This window comes from Alligator sinensis, unplaced genomic scaffold (assembly GCF_000455745.1).
Source record: "Alligator sinensis unplaced genomic scaffold, ASM45574v1 scaffold282_2, whole genome shotgun sequence".
Lineage (NCBI taxonomy): Eukaryota > Metazoa > Chordata > Crocodylia > Alligatoridae > Alligator > Alligator sinensis.
In genome coordinates, this window is record NW_005841879.1 from 306806 (window position 1) to 326686 (window position 19881).

The window sequence follows — 19881 nt, forward strand, 5'->3', positions numbered from 1 at the left end:
CCCTGCAGCCCTTACCCGCACCTCGCCCTCCCTCGGCCCTGCTGCCTCTGCCCGCACCTCGCGCCTCCTTTGTCCCCGCAGCCCTTACCCGCACCTCGCCCTCCCTGTCCCTGCAGCCCTTACCCGCACCTCGCCCTCCCTGTCCCCGCAGCCCTTACACACACCTCGCGCCTCCTTTGTCCCTGCAGCCCTTACCCGCACCTCGGCTGGGCTCAGTCCTGCCCAGAAAAGAGAGGGATGCCCCAACCCTGTCCGAACCCTGTCGAGACCCTTCTTCTTTCCAGCCTCCATGTCCTCTGCTGCAGCGTGGGGCTGTTGTGCCTAGTCACAGAGAAAAGCCCCCGCTGTTTAAAGAGGGATGCGCTCTGTCATCTCTGAATAATACCACTTTTTCCCCCTGTCTTCATGTGTCCTGCTTCCCAGGTGCCCCTTTTCTTAGGGGTTAGTCCCCTTTTCTTGCCACCCTGCCCTGGGAATGGGGCTGGGCAAAGCAGGACAGAAAGGGGTTCATAGGGTCAGAAGGGACAAAAATAGGCTCATAGGGTTGGCAGGGACCTTTAGTGGATCATCAAGGGCCGGGCAGGGGGCTGGACTCTGATCTTCCGAGGTCCCTTCCGGTCCTAACGTCTATGAAATCTATAAAAGTCTGACCCCAGTGCTCTTTCCTGCCCAGGGCAAGGGGTCGGACTTGATCTACTAAGGTCCCTTCCGACCCTAAAAATGTAATAGATTTCATAGACATTAGGGTCTGGAAGGGACCTCGTGAGATCGAGTCCAGCCCCGCCTCCATCAGCAGAAAGTCAACTGGGATAACGTTCTCCCAGTAACAAAAATACGTAGATGTTTTTTGAAAGAGTCCAGAGTAGGTGCTTGCACCACCTCTGGCAGGGAGTCTGTTCAAGACCCTGAATCTATGAATCTGTTTTTGGGCCCCGTTGCTGTCCTGGTTTGCCCAGGCCTGTGTCCGGCCCTGTTCCCAGGACAGGGTGGCAAGGAAAGAGGAAATAACTGGGGACCTGTAAAGGGCTGGAAGGGACCTTGCAAGATCATCGGGTCCAGCCCCCTGCACTAGGCAGGAAAGACAGCTGGGTTCAGGGGACCAGTCCAGTCTCCTCTTAAAGATTTCCAGGGTTAAGTGAGTGCAACACCTCTGGAGGGAGTTTATATAGTAATTGTTTTTGTCTGATTATCATTATTATTAACATTATCTCTGGTGAAGCGGGGCCTGATACTAAAGGTTTGCTGGGAGTCTAAGTAAAGTGCTGCCTGGGAAACCTGCAGGATTTGTCTAGTGTCGTCAGCCGCATCTCCCCATCTTCATGCTCCCACCAGATACCCTAAAGCAACTCTCCTTATTCCATCACTTCCCATATATCTTGGTCTGGGCTGCTGGATGTGTTAAGGGGGGCATCTCTGCCTTCTACTCACCAATGAGATTGGTTTAAAAAATATGTTGCAAATAATGCCCCAAATGGAGCTGGGTGATTTCACTTGCTATTCCCCTGCTTTAACATGAGACCAGCCTTTTGTAGTGACGATCATCAAGTAAAAGCTCCTGCAGAACAAAAGTGGAAGCTGTGCAAGTGTGTTGCACCCGTGGCATGTGGATCAACCATTATTTTAAACAGCATAGACGACGCCTGGCTCTTCCTAAAATCATCCGGCCAATGAAAACAGCAAGGAAGACGTGTTGAGCGAAAGCCTCATGGGAACAAAAACAGCCCTGCGAGGCTGATCCAAAGTTTGCCAAATTCCAGCTCTGACGGACAGTTCGTTTCGGGGGCAGGTGCCCTGCGCCGGGAATGCTCCGGGGCTGCCCTCGCAAGGCTGAGTTCCTGGCGCTGACAGCTGAAAGGCATCAGAGAGCCTTGTGTCTTGAGATGGAAAAAGAAGGGAGAAGGCAGCCTGTTTAATGAAAGGGGTCACAGACCACACCAGGCTTTAGAGATTATCACTAGCACCTTGAATGACACCCAGGGCTGAAATGGTAGCCACTGCAACATATGGAGAACAGGTGCTTTGAACACTCAGGGGCAAGACAATCCTTTACCCAGCAACCGGACCATCTGCCGGGCAGATGTGTAGGGAGTGGAGTTTTCCAAGCAAGTCAGCTGAGCCCCTCCATGCAAGCTCGGCCTTCCATTGCTTTGGCCAGAGTCGGTCCCCAGCATATGTTTCCATAACACCCAAAAAGAGGGTACGTGCAGGGACGGATGGATTGTCTATTGTCCCCCCACTCCCTTGGGTGTTATAACCATGATTAGTCTGATTTTTTTTTTTTTTTTTGCTAGTTATTTGCAAACATCGCACCCAAATGATTCTCTGAGAGCCTTAGTTTCAGCTGAAAGTGAAACGTTATGGTCACAGGATAAAATCAAGCATTAATAATGGTCACACTAGGTATTTTTAGGCTTGTTGCTCTAACTCGCCCTACATTTGGGGCACACTTTACCATCTGTCCCTTCCCACAGCTATGGTTATTTATGGGTCTTGCAGTGTTCTTGTTGCACAGAATGAGGAAGTACCATAATATTGCAGGAAGGAATAAAATGGTCAAATGTAGTGAATGAAAGTTTTTTTAAAGTTTCCATTGTATGTGTAGGTGTCTGTATAGGACTTCAGTATATCCAAAATACACATTGCTCTGGGTTTAAAGAGAGTTGTGTGTGTATACAGTGCAATTGCATAGCTTAAGAATCCTTGAAGCTTGGCTCACTTTCGACTCAATGGTTTTCAGTAAGGAAAAAAAAAATGAAACACTCAACCCTTTATGTCCATATGTGTTTGTCCTGAGTGACAAATCTGATACAAATCTCGCTTTGTAGTCAAGAAGAACTTAAATTGGGCATTAATATATGATTTTGAAATCATTAAGCACGGCTGATTAGAGAAAAATGCTACAGAGCAACTGTACCAATCATGTGTGTTTTGGGAAAAAATCCCTTGGAAAAATCATTTGCCAAAGTCCTTTTTTGTCATTATTGTTGAAGTGAGTGCGATAGTTAAACTGGATACATTTCTGAATTGGGAAGTTATATGTTGAACTATCATGATGAAATATACCCTTAAATGGACATAGCTATGTGAAATGGCAATATAGCATTGCATAAGAGGTGGTTTTGCAGAGAACACGCGTGTTTTGGTGAACAAGGAGCCCCACAGCACGCTGTGCAATACCCGTGGGTTGTTACTGAATAAAATTGCACCCTGAAAATCCCTTCCTGATGTAGACAGTCACTGCTCATGCAGATAGACCCACTGAAATCAGCAGGACTGCTGGCATGAATAAGTATTACTCATAGCAATAAAGGTTTGCAGCAACAGGCCACTCAATGTTTTGTATTGAATGGGTTGGAGAAAAGCGCATATATTGTAGCAAAAGTCTTCATTCTCTGAAGGAATTGGCAGCTCTGCCCAAAGAGCTCTTCTTTAGCAACAAAACGTGGCTTGCTATTAACAGATTCATGTTTTGCTTGCATGAGTCGCAGAAAGACAAATAATTCCATAACGACCCTTACGCACAGGGAAGTTGAAGTTACATGAAAAGTTTCTAAAATATCCTTTCCTGTTGCACTGATCTGGGCTTGAAAGATGGGATGAGGAGGATGACGTACAGTTGAAAACTTAACCCTTAAGGGTGAGAGCATCTTTCCCTTTCAATAAAAGATTTTCTAATTTGACGTGACGCAGCTGTCTAGCTAGTTTTATCCAGAAGTATCTAAGTGCTGTCTCTATTAGACATCTTTTTCCATTAGAGATGTTAATTTTTGCTCGTGAATTGTATCTTACAAGTACAAGCTTATAAATATTTGTAACCAGGCATGTCTCCTAGTTCCCTCTCGTAGACCCCATTAGAGGTTTTTATGAGAAGACCTTGAATGGGCTTCATTATTTCTTGCCATTTATCTCCATTGCAGGAGTGTCGCATCTGAGCGGCACATTCTCCAAAAGTGGTGGGGAGTCTTCCCAACTTAGTCTGTAAAAAATTGACAGCAGTAAAACCCAGTGTCTGCAGAAGCCATGTGGCCAAAGGTCAGGCAGGGGAAGTTGAGAGCCAGACACTTGTGCAACATTATCACTATCATATCAGTTCCTCTGTGCACACACTGCACAAGGAGTGGCAAGTGGAAGTTTTAATGACTCCAGAGCTATAGAAATAGGTCAAATAATACAGGTTTTAATGACTCCAGAGCTATAGAAATAGGTAAAAACCATTGACAAATACCAGGAATTACAGGTAAATAGATTTTTGATGAGGTGCTTGAGAAAGTGAACAAACGCATTGCATATTTTGCAAGCACATTGAATAAACTCACGCACAGGCACCGACAGACTGGGTATTTATCTTGACTGTCCGTCAGACAAAAATGGAGAGAGAGTAAATATTCCTACTGCAGTTCACAAAGTGTTTCTTTCTCACTCTAGCTCTTTCCTCTTCATGACCTGGATTTTTTTGCGGCTGCAAACATTTCATTTTAGAATAGTAAAATGTAGCCTTGCCTTTCTTCCATCTGCATGCCAAACCTGGGCAAAACAGACATTTCAACAAACAGATGAAGAACGCTTGAAATAATGAGGTATAGATCTAGGGCTAACACGAGCCTCCCTGCAATGGCCATATACAGGATAAACAGAAATGTCCTTTCAATAGCATAGGGAATATGTCCCGATAACTATCAGATACATGATGTCCATAGTCCATTTGCACCCACACATTTTAGATCTTGCTCCTAGGAAAAGCTGAAATACCTTCCCCTAGAAGTGAGCTCCCTCTCCACTCAGAAGTCGCTCATTATCTGAGAGGATCAAGCCTGTAGAAAATTAAGGAAGTTGTGTCATTCAGTATGTAGCTTGCATTTTTCCCACGGCTGTCCCTGGCATAATCCCCTGGAATAGCAGACGGCACATCCACACGTTCTTTATTCAGTAGTGATGTTGCCTTCGTGTTGGCTCAGCTACCTTCATACCTAAGGGTTATGGAGCATCATTTGGAGTTGAAAGAGATTTGTGGGGGTCATCTACTCTCTCTGCTATTTTTTTTCTTAATCCGGTTTTGAAAGATACACTCCTGCTTACTTCCCTGATTCTGATCAGAACTGAGGGGCCTGAATTGGCAATTTAGGACATTTAAATTCACCGTATGTTCAGCTCCCATAGCAATAAAGGTAGGATCTGGAGGCCTTTTACTACCAAATTGTCCAACCCTGCTAAATGCAGGGGTGCTAACAGCCCTGAATCCTCTCCCCCCCTGAATCCACTCTGTTGCTGGAAAGACTAAAGTATCAGGGCGATGGGATGAAAGGTCCCTTTAAAAGGTCGCTGTTCAGAGAGGTCCTCGTGCACATTTACACCAAGATGACTGCTTTGCCTATGTCACAAACCTTGGGGTAAAGCAAACCTGGGCCCAGCATGTTAAAGGTTAATAAAGACTAACATTTTCCCATTTACCGCAAAGTCGACTAATTATGTTTCCTAATCTGCATTCTTTGTATATCTCAAGGGAAAGGGAGTTAGTGGTTAATAACACTCACCCGAGTGGTGAGAACAACACATGGAGCTGGCAGAGGGAACTTGACAATTCCTGGAAGGAAAAGGGTTAAGAGCCAGCAATTTACAACACGGCAAAGTGTGTGACCACACTTTCATTCTCTTCCTTACAACCTCCATTATTTAGACCATTTAGTAAAATAATGACAGGTTCATGCCCAGTGGAACAGCCCAGGGTAAGTGTCTTTTTTATTATTATTATTATTATTATTATTCTTTTTCTTATGTAAATACTGAATACAAACAGAGAGGCCATCAAATGAGTAGACCTTTGGATGCTGGTTGGTGAGCTTCCTACCAAGGGATCTCGCTAGTTCATTCTAGCTGAGCCACATGCAGTGCAACAGCTCGGAAAGCAGTCAAAATGAGGAGATAGGGGTGTGATGCCAACATCTCTGGCATGATTGGGACGTTCGGAGATTGCAGTGTGATTTCTTGCAGCTTGTTTGGTTGATCTTTATACATGGGGACGAGATCTTCAAGGGTAGGAAGTCTTGCAGGTAAAGAGACTTTTTTTCCCCCCTCCTGCCCTGCATCACCTCACCAAAAGCTCTGAAATTCTTCTTGATTGGAAAGGTCTGAGTTATTGGGAGTCTGTATTGGCCTCTCTCATTACATGAATATGTTATTGTGGGCAAACACGCGGACAAGTTCCAGTGGGAAAGGGAGTGGTTGGGGAGAGAATAAACACCAAACCGTGATGGAAATATACAGCAATCGCTCTGTTTTTCTCTGCAAGATGAAGGCAGTATGCATGGCCCTTTGCTTCCCTGTACCATCTGCAGGGCTGCTACTTAGTTTTCTGTAGTTGTTTCAGTTTGGGCAGGTTCACTCGCACGTGGGATACTTGACGGTCCCCAAAAGCAAAATTATTTGCATTTTAAATACATCTCATTTATGAGGTCAAATCCTGCTTCTACTGATTGATTGATTGATCTGTTCAATTTTTTGCTACAATACTTGATTCTGTTGGGGCCAAAAATTGGTTCAGGAGTGAACCAAATCGGAGTTCAAACCCTATGCTGTTTCACTGCATTGCATTGCCCACACTGCAATTCTCTTTCTAATTCATTTTCCATCTGTGGACCTGTATCTACTGTAGTCAATGCTACATTACACCTTGACCCCGGGATCTGAACCACGACTAACGTTGTTCTGTGCAAAACCTGATCCTCCATCTACCAGATCCCATCAGAAATTGCTGTACAGACTATTGCTGTCCATGGCCTCTGCCTTTTAGGTCACTCTTGTTACCTGCAGAATACAATTAATACCTGCTGGAGCTAGGCTGAAAAACATCAGGGTTTTAAACAGAAGAAGAGGCACGTTTCTGTTTTCTTAAAAAAAAAAAAAAAAATTGTTTTAAAAAATACTTGTTTCCTTTAAAAAATGAATCAAATCTGCCTTGGTGTCCTTTATCCAATCTGTAAGAGAATAATATTGTTCTAAGAAGTTGCTTATACTCCAGGGCTTTAAAGTAATTTAAAATATCCATTATTGTCCTTTTCCAAAGAAGCGGGTATATCAACCCAGTATGCATAGTGATCATTACAGTCCAGATCTTTTCTTATTGCTATAGAGAGATGAAAAACTTACCTTGTCACAAATGTCAATAGCTTCATTAAGAGACGTACCACAAATCTGTCTGGGAGAAAGGAAAATGGGTCTATTATTGCCTTCAGTGGGGTAGGCTAAGGATCTGCATCCATCTTGGTGCTTTTGTAAGTCGAGCAACATATCAGTAGCTTGGGCTGCCTGGGTTGTATGGGACATATGTTCACCCAAGCAGCATGGTGATGGTGGGAGAGATGATGAGAGGACAAGGAATTTGAATGCTTTTTCCGTGGCTGCTTTTGAGACGCGGTCGATTCTGATCAAATGAAGCTCCTGTACAGATGAGGAGTCAAGCGGATGAAACAAATAGGCCTTTGCTCACCACCTAACCAAACCCAGTGGGTCAAAACTTTTCAGTGAACTCCTTGGGATCCATTTGATTGATTATCTGCACTGGGTCTTGTAAAGGTCACGAAAGGGCTCTGGGGTGAGAAAAAACCATGGACTGCGAGGAAATCAACTTCAGTAAATAAAGGTCACCTTTCCCTTTCCTCCGCACTCACATTTCTGGGTTGTTCAGCTTCCTTTCTGCTCGGTGCTTTGGGGCCAGATTCTGCTTGGTCCTTACCTTGGTGCTTTCGTGTTGCGGGGAAGGGAGGGAATAAGGATTTTTCACTTGGTTTTCATGCATGCAGGGTTCAAGAAGAATTGCAGAGTCGGTGCTCGGAGGAGCTGCAGTCCTGCACAGACGAGCTGCGGTAGCAGGCGCTCTCCCGTTCTGCACCAGGGATTGCTGGGGAATGCCTTTCCTGGGGCTACTCCACATGCAGGCAGAATCCAGCCTTGGCTTTGTAATCTCCCTAATACTTTCAAAGTTGGCTTTGATCCTCTGATATTATTTGAGCTAATGCCCAAATCCTATTAAGCAAACACAGAGGGGAAAGGATTATGCCATTTTCTTATCAAATATACAAGGAAAATCAACAAGGAAATTCTTAGAAAGTTACACTTGCTCTAGCCCACAGCTGGTAGGGATAGCAGGAGGCATCGCAGCTCACCTGCTGTCTACACGGCCTGCGAAACCGAGTCACAGAGGTGACGTGTTTTATTCTCTAAGGGCTGGTATTTGCTTTGGCTTTTTCTATATGTGACAATGCTCAAGAGAGAAGTCATTTAGGTTAGTTCGGTGTTTTGTTTTTTTTAAAGGGAAGTGGAGAAGGGGGTGAGGGATTTGCTTTTCTCCTCCTATTAATTGATCGGATTTGAAGCGATTGCAGTTTCCTGCCCTGTGTGGCACGTACAAAACGATGTCCTGAAAACCTCGCACGAACAGCTCTGGGTGTGTAATTCATTTATGAGTGTAAACCCTTGCAAGGAGTCACAGATCGGGAGTCAGACTGGTTTGACAGCATGGACGGATGTAACAATAGTCCATTATTGGGGGAGAGAGGTAGTTACCTGTGTTAGCCTGAAGTCAGGGGGAAGGCAGAGTAGATGTGCACCTTACAGACTGACTAAATCAGAGAGACATCCTGCTTCATTTAGTCTATAAAGGTGCAAATCTACTCTACTTTCTGCCTCCATTGGGAACTAACCTTTCTATGGATAAACCTTCAGTATGTCGATCTAATAAAAGATATCAGATTCACCCAAAGAACCTTGTCTGCTTATGTCCTTAGACCAACACGGCTACAACCTGCACCCCTGCATGTCCCTAACATTTGAATGCATAGTGCTGTCTTACATAAAAATACCCCTGACTACATGCCAAAGGGTCTTTCCTGTACCAGGGCCAGGAAGAACAGCTATTCAGCACTCCAAGTCTGAAATTAAGACTGTCGTGATGTGGCACAGACTATGGGTAACGTGTGAATGACCCTGATCATTGAAGGAAGCATAAAAGAAAAAGTGAATTAAAGGTGCCAGGTGTTAGTAGTCACATCACTCCATGAAGCACTGGAAGGTGCTTGTATAGTATAACCATGATGAGGCTGGTATAAATGCTTTAATAGAAAAGAATAGAAAAAATATATTAGCCACCCTTATAGGCGACTGTAAAATATCATTGAAAAGCTTGCCTATCTCTCCCAACTATACAGCTGTTGTTCTAGTAAAAGTTACGACCGGCAAAAATCCTTGCCCGTCAAAATTTAAATGATCTGTAAATTTTTGACTGCCTGTTCTGCCCTTTAAAAGGCCGAATGATTAAACTTGCACATCCATGTGCAATTGGATCAAGGACTTAGTTATGTGCATTTAAAAATCGGATTCAAGTGTTTTTGGACAAGGTAACCCCCTCTTTCTCAAGTATTCACTGTCCTGTAGTTCTTAATGCTTTCATCCTTTCTTTTAGTTAACAGGAACTGCGTGGGATGGAATAATATTTGTCCTCATGCTTCATCAGAAGTTTAAATTGAACTCAAATCTTTTTAGAGGTTCAGAAAAAAGGCGGAGATGCTTTTTATAAACAGTTACCATGCACCTCTGCGCTTGTGATGCTTGCGCACGACTCCTCTGATGGAAAAGAGGAGAGATGCATCAAACATAACTGAGCAATTTAATCCATTGAAACTCCAGGCAATACAATAACGTGCGCTGACTGTTGTTTTTCTAGCAAGAACTATCGTCGACCTCAACCTTTTTTTTTTTTAATGCCGGTTGTGTTGCAAATAACGACAATAAGAACAAATACTCTTGATAAGCGAACAAAACCAAGACACGGCTTTCCGTGATCAAAAAAAGAATCCATAATTATGGATCAAGTGCATGTAATGCTTCCCTTTATATGGTTATGCTCTTCTAGTGCTCTCATCATCTCTGGTAAAATTAGCACTTCAGTAATTATACTGGGCCAGTCCCCCAGCTGGTAAACTTTGTGTATTTCTGGTGTGGGTGGTGAAATGCAGGACTGATTTGGCTTTTTTAATTACATTTCAATAAGGCTCCTTTATATAGCACAGCAGGGCGATTTTCTCTGTGTGCACATGTGTATGCACATGCATGCACACCCTTGCTACTTCCACGGTGCGATGCAGTGCATGGATCTGCAAATCACCCTGGCACAGCCTTTACAGGGATCTGTCAGATGCCGAGTTAATCATACAGTGCCAGGCCCTTTTCTGCCACCTACCTCGACACCGAATAAAATGAGAGGAAAGTGCAAGGCTCCTCTGAAGCCAAGTGTGCTGTAGAAGGATCCAGGTGGGTGTTGGCACAATGCTCCCGTAAAAATAACCAGGGGGTAGGAGATTTGTGTATGTGTGAACACCGGGTGCTTTGTCGAACATAGAGAGAAATGTTCTCATATGCAGACATATGATTAATTAGGGTGCCCCTTTCCCAAAGGAAATCTGATTCACATACTACTCTCACTTTGAGAGCAATCCCATTGACATGTGTGGGGCCACTTTTCCTGAGTGTGAGTCAGGCTTAGAAAATGTCCTGGCCCTAAATCTGGATCAAGAGTAACTTTCCTCTTAGGGTGGGTTGGCAGGGATCTTTCCTGCCGTTCCTCTGGACTTCCATTGTATCTAGATTTTCAGTGTCCATTTATGGCCTGGAGTGCCCTTGTGCTCATTTAAAACTAACCACACGCTATCCAGAAATGAAATGCTATAATGAACCCAACAGACTCCTCATATATAAGGCAATTCCAGGACTATGCACTATCCCACATGGTTATTTCCCTGTGTCGGTGCCAGCAATGGGACTTTAGCCTTCCTGTCTTGTCTGTATTGTGACGTTTGTGTTGCAGAAGCACACAGGGATCCCAGTCATCTGTGGTCAGGGTCATCTTGTGTCAGGCACTGTACAAACCCAGAGCAGAACTGATGGTCCCAGCTCTGAGAAGCGGCATCCAATGTATATAATGGAGTGGTGGAGGAAATGCGGGGAGATAATGCCCCCGCATTGAAAAGCAGTGGTCGCAGCGCATGAGCTGCCTAACCAATGTTGGGCTTGCCACATGCATAAAGCATCAAAGAGAACTTGAAGGAGGAGGATGTGGCAGATCTTCATATCCTTACCCCATGACCCTCGCTGTGCTTGACCAGAAGAAGCAAGCAGGGCTCCTCGTAGCGGTGATATCTTTTATTAGACCAACAAGATTTTTGCAAAACAAATTCTTGAATTGCAAGTTTTCAGGCACAAACACCAGTCACTGGGCATCGGAGAAAAGAAAGCTTGCAATTGGAGCAATTTTTTGGCAAAAATCTAGTTGGACTAATAAAAGAGATCACCTTTACTACAAGCCCTGATGGCTTTTTCCTTTAGACCTACAACCTGGCTACCTGACCAGCAGAAAGCACAAAGCCGTTCCTTTGATAAGGCGGGCTTACGCGTTCACAGCAGACGTGGTGCTGAGTGTGGGATGATTATTCAGCCATTACAGTTCTGACATCTATTTCCTGGAGTACAGGAGATTTTATATAGTTCAGTATAATATCGCGGTTGTTTCTTCGTCTCACACGCACTGTTCCAAACAAATGGGCGACATTTAGCTTCTTGTCACTGATACCCCTTGAAGTAAATCTCTTTGGCTACAAATAGCTTGTTGCTTTATTTGAAAGGTCCCTGGTGGAATGTAGCCAGTTTTAACTGGCTATATACAGATATATCTATAAATCTATAGATATCTATCTATAGATATATATAATTGTGTGTGTGTGTGTATCTATAGCTATATATCTATATATAGATGGATTGATATCTATAGATATATATAATTGTATGTGTATATAGATAGATAGATGGATAGATATCTATAGATGGATATAATTGTGTGTGTGTGTGTGTGTGTGTGTATAGATAGATAGATAGATGGATAGATATCTATAGATAGATAGATTGTATGTGTATGTATACCTAGGCTGGTAAGTTGAGCAGCTTCTGCTTCTATCTATAAAGAAAAATCACATAATATAAATCAGCTTGATTGCACACATGCAAGATCAATGTTTACAGATGGATCTTTTATTTACTTGTTTTAGTGTGAGCCAGTGTGCCCTTGGATATTAACCTTGGGGGTAGGTGTAGGAAGCTCTGCGTTCAAATCCCAGTTTGCATTGTACCCGGACAGTATCGCACATGTGCCGTTTCCCCATCAGGACTATGGCTACAACAACACCTTTTTATGATTTGAGAATCAAGGGAATGAAGCCTAGTATGATATAAAGCACTCCATGAGCCTGAAATTGTATCATGAGCATCCAGAATTTGGGGGTGTTCAGGTTGTGCATCCAGGAAAGGCCTGGGACAGAGAGAAAAGGAAGGGAGGTATTTGCTGGGTTGAGGATAAGGATTTTTTTTTTTATTTTTTTTTAAGTCTACACTCCTTGTTTTTCCAGAAACATTTCATTAAGTGCCTCGGCTGCAGCCATGAAACAAGAGTCCTGGCACATTTTGACTGCCGAGACCCGTATATTTCATGACCACAAGGTGGCGCGCAGATGACCCAAAATATTCTCGCCGGCTGTGTCAAACTTCGGAGTGTGTGTGTCAAAGCGTTCAGCATGTCCGAGTGCCAATTTCAAACAGAAAACCCAAGGGACGCTCCTTTTTCTGGCCCCCTTGGTCTGTTGTAAACTGAAACAGCATTTCCCCAGGTCGGGAGGTCTATAAACTGGCACCACACCTAATTTTCAACAAGTGGATATAGCTTACCTAGAGCCGAACGAGAGTGGTTTTGCTTTCTGGGGCTTTGTGCTAAGCTTTGGTTGTGCTCCAGCCCGAAGGGGCCTTTGCTTGGAGCAAAGCTAGAATTTCAAAGGAACAGGATGGTTTTTCACCTTAAAAAATATAAGGTCCAGCAGATATTTAAAACCAGCCTAGACCTACTGAGGTTCAGATATATTTTGGTCCCAGGTGCATCCCAAGGATTGGGTAGATGATGCAACCTTCTGCCCCTCCTGGGGTGCGATTTGATTTGGACATTGACCCTGGGATGGATAGGAGGTGGTTTCCCATTTCAGGGACAGCATTTGAGACTGAGCAAAAAATTGGACGGTGCATGTAAATTCTGTAGTTTGCAGAGTGGTGAAGAGAAATAAAAGCATGAACCCAAATCCAGTTCTGGACTTGGAAGCCATCAGGATGCAGATAAGGGTTTTCCAGCTTTTGAACGCTGTTTATTTGATTTGTTTTCAGCCAAATCTAGTAAAAAAGGATCTTCAGTTCTGGATCCAAAACAGAGGTGTGATCAAAACCTGGATCTAAATTTTCCAGGTTGACCCTAATCTATATGTGCTTCTTGCATCACTCTGGTACCTCACAACTTACCCGATGTGTTGCTTTGTTAACTTTTTGCTTGGTTTCAACGTCAATTTGTTACCCAAATCTAAATGAGTTTCCAAAGACTGTCCCACTAACCTCATTTCCCTTCTGCGCACGTCATCCATAATTGAAAACATGGGAGGCACTTTAAAATAGTTCAATTTTCACCCAATGTTCCTTCCTACAAACACACCTTTGATGCATGTAACTGCACTTGCAATTTGCTGAGATGAGTGTACAGCTTAATGCTTTGTGGTAGGTAGACAGCTCAAGTTAGAACTCCTGTGCGGTGTTTAAGACGGGAGGAATAAACAAAGGGGTTATACAGTATGTTCCACATCTGAAAATCAACTTCACAGAAAATATGCACTAAATGATATATGATAATGGGGAAAGGAAATGCCATCTGCCTTAATGAATGGTGGCAGGCGGATCTGGGAAAGATGTCTTTTATAAGAAGCTCTTGTTATATTCCCTGTACCATAAACTAACCTTGACTACAGAACAATAGTTCTGAGCAGTAGGAGAAAATAGCTGAGATGCAACTAGTCCTGATGAAACATGGGCCAGTGCAAACAGCTTTGTACTTTCCTTTTGTTGTCAAAACTCTGCTTCATCTGGCCTGGTTTGATGGCTTAAGAGAAAAAAAAACAAATGGGTTGAGCTCTTCTGAGCACAGTTTGCATCTTCCCCTTGTGCCGACAGAAGTGCTAGACTTTGGGGCATGTCTAGACCACCTCAGCATTGCCACCTGTAGTACCAGTGTGAAACCTGCCCTGCCTATTTTCACCTACTCGGCATGTCCCGGAAACAAAGCACTGTGGCCCCCTTGGAGTAGGTTTGAGTACATGCCAGTAAGCTCATGGGAGACGGGGACCCAGAGAGCAAGGGATCATTCATGGGAGTTGCACTGAGCTATCGCCTCCTGTTGCTCAGGGGTTGCCCTGCTACAAGAGCGCACCCACGTAAAAATGTGTGGAACAGCCACTTTCTACATCTCCCAACTCTGGTTTCTACTCTCCAGATCTCTGCAAGAGCTGAGTATGCTGCGGAGAAGACTTCCCTCTGGAGCAAAATAATTCTTCTTGCCCCCGGAGCTAGGCTGTACCTAAATGGCACAACACAGTTTGTTGTGGGCCTGATGCAAACCTCCCCATTAACTTCCAGGAGTTTTGGTGCAATCCCAGGTTTTGATGTGAGTAAATGTTTTTTGCTCAGGTTTGTGTTAGCTCTCTCCCTCACTCAACCCTATGTGCTCTAGCTCCCAGGTAGATGAAGCAAGACTCTCCTGCTCGTACACCCATAGCTGTGGTGCTCTTCAGCTGTGTCTTATTCAGGAGGCGGAAGCAAACACCACTTGATCTTACCCTGTCCCATCATATGTAAGAGCATAGTAGCTTTGCACCATGCCTCTCCCACTGCATGATGCCATACCAGGAGACTCCACAATCCACAATAACCACACCACATAGATCATAGAGAAGTAAGGCTAGAAGGGACATCAAGAGATCATCTAGTGCAAACCAGTGACCTTGGTATTACTAGCACCATGCTCAAGCCAGCTGAGCTAAACGACCTCTGTCCAGTCCAGTGAAACCACTGCCCCCACTGTCAGCAGTCCTGTCAAGGTTCCTTCAGCAGGACAAAGATTGAATAAAGGTGAAATGCTAATTTGGCAAGGCTGGGTGGCTGCTTTACAGACTTCATCCATAAAATAGGTTTGGGGAAGGGTTGTTCTTCTACTGAACGTTTTTTCAATGTTGTTGGCTTTCCTTTTGATTTCACAGTCTTGTCCTGAAACCCTGAGGCCTCGTGTCGTGAAAATCTTTCCACATCATTCTCAGTGCGGAAGAAGGTATGGAAGTTAAAAGGCTGTGACGCAGAAGGGATGAAGGGGATAATGGACCATCACAAGATATAGGGCAGTAACATGCTGTTTATTGCCATGTCTTCATTCATACAACATCACTGAATGCATTGCCACACTTTATCGTACCTCAGCTTTATATTCTCATAAATGGAATAAAAATATGAATGCCATAAAATACTATAGGAATTGCCAGATTGGTCCAGACCAGTGGTTCATCTAATATCCTGTCGTATTCCCAGATACAGAGTGTGTGTTTTCATCCATTTGCTTCTGTTTATAAGCCTACCACGAACGGGCACATCTCCCCTGGACATGTCAATGCAGTAGTGAGGGCCACTATTAAAGGTTCAGAATAAGATCCAGAATGCATAGGGGGAACAAATAGCAAAAGCAGGACAGCAATGCTAATTTATGTAACAGATATTCTTCCCAGAATACAACATCCTTGTGGATATTATGAGTCTTGACTCACTCCCATGAATGGTACCATTATGAATCAGAAGCTTGTTTTCAGCATCCAACTTATTTTTCAGTATACAACAGTATAATCCTATCAGTGATAAAACTATAAGGGAGCAGGCAACCAAAGATTGCATACAGAAAGGTGATTGTTTGAAGTTCACAGAATAAATAAGACTTTATTAAATTGTATTCATTATCCTGACACTAAAGGCACATTGAAAACTATTGCACATTGAATACTAGTACAGCTGTGCGGAGGATGAAAGCCACGGAGGATTTCAAATTTGATTTCATTCTGAAGGGGACAGAACACTGAATATTTTGAAATATTCGGTTAAGTAATTACAAAAAATCATCTTGAAGAGGATCGGGAGGTTTCATTTGGACAAGATCAAAAGTTTTGTTTAAAAGTTGACCTGTTAAAAATTATGATGATATATAATACTATAAAAATAGAAAGAAGTTTTGAAATGCAAGTCATTTTGGCTTGAAACATTAAATCTTTGTGTCCTAAATGTCAAAAGGTTTCACTTCAATGTTTTCTGGATTTATTTCCTCCAGCGTCACCAATATGAATTCATTGATTTTTATTTCAATTTTGATTTCTCAAAGACATCACAAAGGATAAAATATTGCAATGAATTACAGATCCAGCCACAATTTCTCCAACAAGCTTTAATGCAATATTTGACAAATTTAGCCCATTTTTCTTTTTGCAGATTGACCTGGAAACCTTTTAATTTTGTCACTAAAGAACACAAATTAGTCTTTAGATGGTTTCAGAACCTTTTATAAAATTTTCCTTCTGAATATTTTCATTAGGGCTGGTTACAAAAAGAAAAATCACTATAAATGAAAGGTATCCAGGTTGTAGCCGTAAAGATTTTTTTTTTTTCCAAAAATCTTGTTGGTCTAAAAAGAGATTCTCTGCTATGAGTCCTGACTGATTTTACTATAAATGAATTGATTACTGCAAAATATTTTGGCCACCAAAAATTAGAATTTTCTAAACTTCCTATCACTCTGTATATCAACTGAAAAAAGATCTTTTTTGTGAAATCTTTTATTGGACCACCTGTTGTTAAGAGACCTGCTGCACACCTTTTGGGCACCAAGTGCCCTTCCCCAGGTCGCGTGCCCAAAAGCTCGTCCAACAGCTCTCCCAATGATACAGTTGGCTCAGTGAAAGATAGCACAAAAAAAGCCTTGCCTCTTGACATTTTCTCGACTATCCTGGCTACAACAGCACTCCAACCTTACTATACCAATTAAAAAAATTAAAAATCTGTAAAAAGAAAAAGAAAAAAAGAAAAAAATAATTCAAAATTGAAATGCACAATTCAAATTGAAGGGGTATTCTCATTATTTATTGGAAAGAATTGTATGGAGCTTTCTAGGCCCCACATAAAATATGGGTACCCAATTCCCAATTAATTGGGAAGTCAGCTTATAAATCAATTAGGCAGCACTGACAATTGGGACTACAGGGCACGTGTCACACTGGATGACTATATTCAGTGTTTGTCTACACTGCAGTCGCATACTGTTAGAATTAATTCTGTGTGATTATACTTGTGAATGAGCTTGATGTCTCAGGGATGCTTTCAGGAAAACTTGATGGCAGTAACTTTAATTGCAGTGAACAGCTAGATCTGAGACTCCAATGAGCGTCTACTTAGGGTCACTGAAGTTTTCTGATACGGTATTTTGGTCGAAGCTTGCTTGACAGCTTCCCTGGGGTCGTCTAGTTCTTCAAAATTGCTAATCAGGGCAACGGCACTAAATGATTTCTCCTTGACTTTCAGGGTTGATGAACCTGTTTCTTTCTCCAGCGTTTTCTCAGTCCTGTTCCATTCTTGTTCCTTCCTGTCCAGTTGCTTTGCACTGCAATACGGGGCATAAACCTCCGTGGTTTCTTCAAACTGTAGGCAGTCTACTCTGTAGTATTTGTTCTTCACCTGTAAGACATCATTGAACCTATGGCCCCAGAGAATTTCTCGAGGGACATAGGAACTCCTCGACTGGTGCGACGTTCCAGTGGAATCTCCCGTGTAGACAAACGTAACCAGGATTTCGAAGCTGTCCCTAGCCAAAGCTTTCCGATCCAAACCATACAAAGGACTCTCACGGTCGATCTCATGTACAATGGTCACTGGTGTAATGAGTATAATCTGGTCGTTTAATAACTTCAAGTCCTTGTATTCCATCGACATTCGCCCTTCGTTATCTTCCTTGTAGCGCAGGAGCTGAGCTCTCACTGTGCCTTCGACCATATGGTTTGGCCGAAAATCACCTATCCGCCACATGAGGCAAAGCTTGTCATCTCTTAAGCCTACAACAGCATAGTAGCTGAAACGGATAGTCTGAGCTCTTTTTCGAGCTGTCGCCATTTTAGCCAAAGCAGCTCCAATTATGAATGTGTCAATAATACAGCTTAATACTGACTGTAGGATCACCATGAGGATGGCTACAGAGCACTCTTCAGTGACACAGCGGAAGCCATAACCTATGGTAGTTTGGGTTTCGAGAGAGAATAAAAATGCTCCTGTGAAGCTGTGGACATTAGCAACGCAAGGGTTGATGTCTGCATTATGCAATAAATCTCCGTGTTGGAGGGCTATCAGCCAAAAGACCAAGCCAAAGAACAGCCACGAAAGGATGTAGGACAAAGAGAAGATCACGAACATGTGGCGCCACTTGATGTCCACTAATGTGGTGAAAATGTCGACCATGTAGCTCTCCCATTCCCCAAAGATGTGTTTGAAATACACGTTGCAGCTCCCATCCTTGTGGAGAAATCGCTTCTGCATTCTTTTCATCCCTGCTCCAGTGCTTTCTTTGCAAGCATTTTGGCAATTGAGCTTATTTCCTTGGAGGCTGACAAGCCTATTGTGACCGCTGCTGTGCTCAGTCATCTTCATGTTGGCTCCGCCAGCATCAGCTTGAAAGAGTCATTAATGGTTCAGTAGCTAATCGTTTTCTCGCCTCATTTGAAATCTATAAAATAAAATAAAAAGAAAGAAAGATTTGGGGATTTATTTGTTTTGTATGCTGGCCATTCCACGACACCTAAACTATGCTTATTAACTTGGAGGCTGTCAACTGTTCCTATTAACGGTTACAAAAATTGGGTAGTGATGTTGTATTTCATCTCCAAAGGCATCCCTACCTTAAAGCTATAATGGCAAAGAAAAGCTTGCTAGCAAACTTCTGACCTATTTTAAGATTTTTTTTTTCTCCAGTCTAAAGAGGCAATGGAGACCACTTTGCTTTCATCTTTGCTCTTCTACATGTATGTCGTCTTATCTTTTTGACAAATAGCATTTCATCACGAGGGGCTACCATGAAGTATAACTGGAAAGACAAGTATCCCCAGAAGGGACAAATGGACAGGACTTGGAATAAATGAATGATTCCTTTTAGTTATTAACCATTCTATGCTTCCAGTGGGATTAATCATTTCTCTGCTTGTTTTTCAAAAGTAGAAAATTAATTAAATTGGTGCTCATGAAAGGTGCTTCAGAGGTTTAGAGTAGCAAATCTTCCAGACCTTGCATAGCTTAATCTCCTTAATCCTTTCAGTCCTTAATCTTGAAACTGAGACTAACTGAAGGGTTCTCAGTAAAGATTAGTTGTAATGATGCCATTTTTTGTGTGTATCTGGGGGTTTTATGTGTACCCAGAGAACTCGACCGAGAGTCCTAAACTCTGAAATATGGGCAGCTTAGAAGAACTTGAAATTCCTGTTTATTCTGCTGCTTTGCTTTCATCTAACAATAATTAGTTCATCTTGTCCCCTGGAGAACAAAGCATCACTCACACCTCATAGAAGATGCAAGTTAAGACATGGCATGACAATAGCCTACTTTGAGGGCCCAAACTATAAAACTACAGGAAAAAGGCTCATCACAAGGGCTCCTCTAAACATTTCTCTAAATGATAAACCTTGTTTCCAACCGTTGGCACCTCAACGAGGATGCCCAATCCTAGATTAAAGTCCTTAGGACGACGCTTTGACACACACATACAGGATTGAAATGTTAAGGTAGATATGCCTAAAGGTATTTAGGCACCTAACTTATTGAAAAAAGAGTTAGGAACCTAAACTGGACTTGGGTATGCCTCTAATATCTGGGCCAAAGTGTCAAGTGAAGCAGTCTCTTAAGGAATGATGTAGG

At 42.9% G+C, this 19881-nt stretch overlaps 1 protein-coding gene and 1 long non-coding RNA gene across 3 annotated transcripts in view; one reads left to right on the plus strand and one right to left on the minus strand.

The window, feature by feature from the left end:
• The window catches only part of LOC112549185, a 16392-nt gene extending 1097 nt beyond the window's left edge, over positions 1–15295 (plus strand). The window contains exons 2-3 of the long non-coding RNA XR_003092525.1: positions 14396–14566; positions 15159–15295. This is a non-coding gene — a long non-coding RNA (uncharacterized LOC112549185). The remainder of the gene's footprint in view (positions 1–14395; positions 14567–15158) is intronic.
• KCNJ16 (potassium voltage-gated channel subfamily J member 16) overlaps positions 15226–19881 on the minus strand; it is a 37939-nt gene continuing 33283 nt past the window's right edge. For both annotated transcript variants that reach the window (XM_006017383.3, XM_025196246.1), the window contains exon 3: positions 15226–18700. In XM_006017383.3, the coding sequence (XP_006017445.1) occupies positions 17350–18624 (1275 nt within the window). In that variant the 5' untranslated portion in view covers positions 18625–18700 and the 3' untranslated portion in view covers positions 15226–17349. The remainder of the gene's footprint in view (positions 18701–19881) is intronic.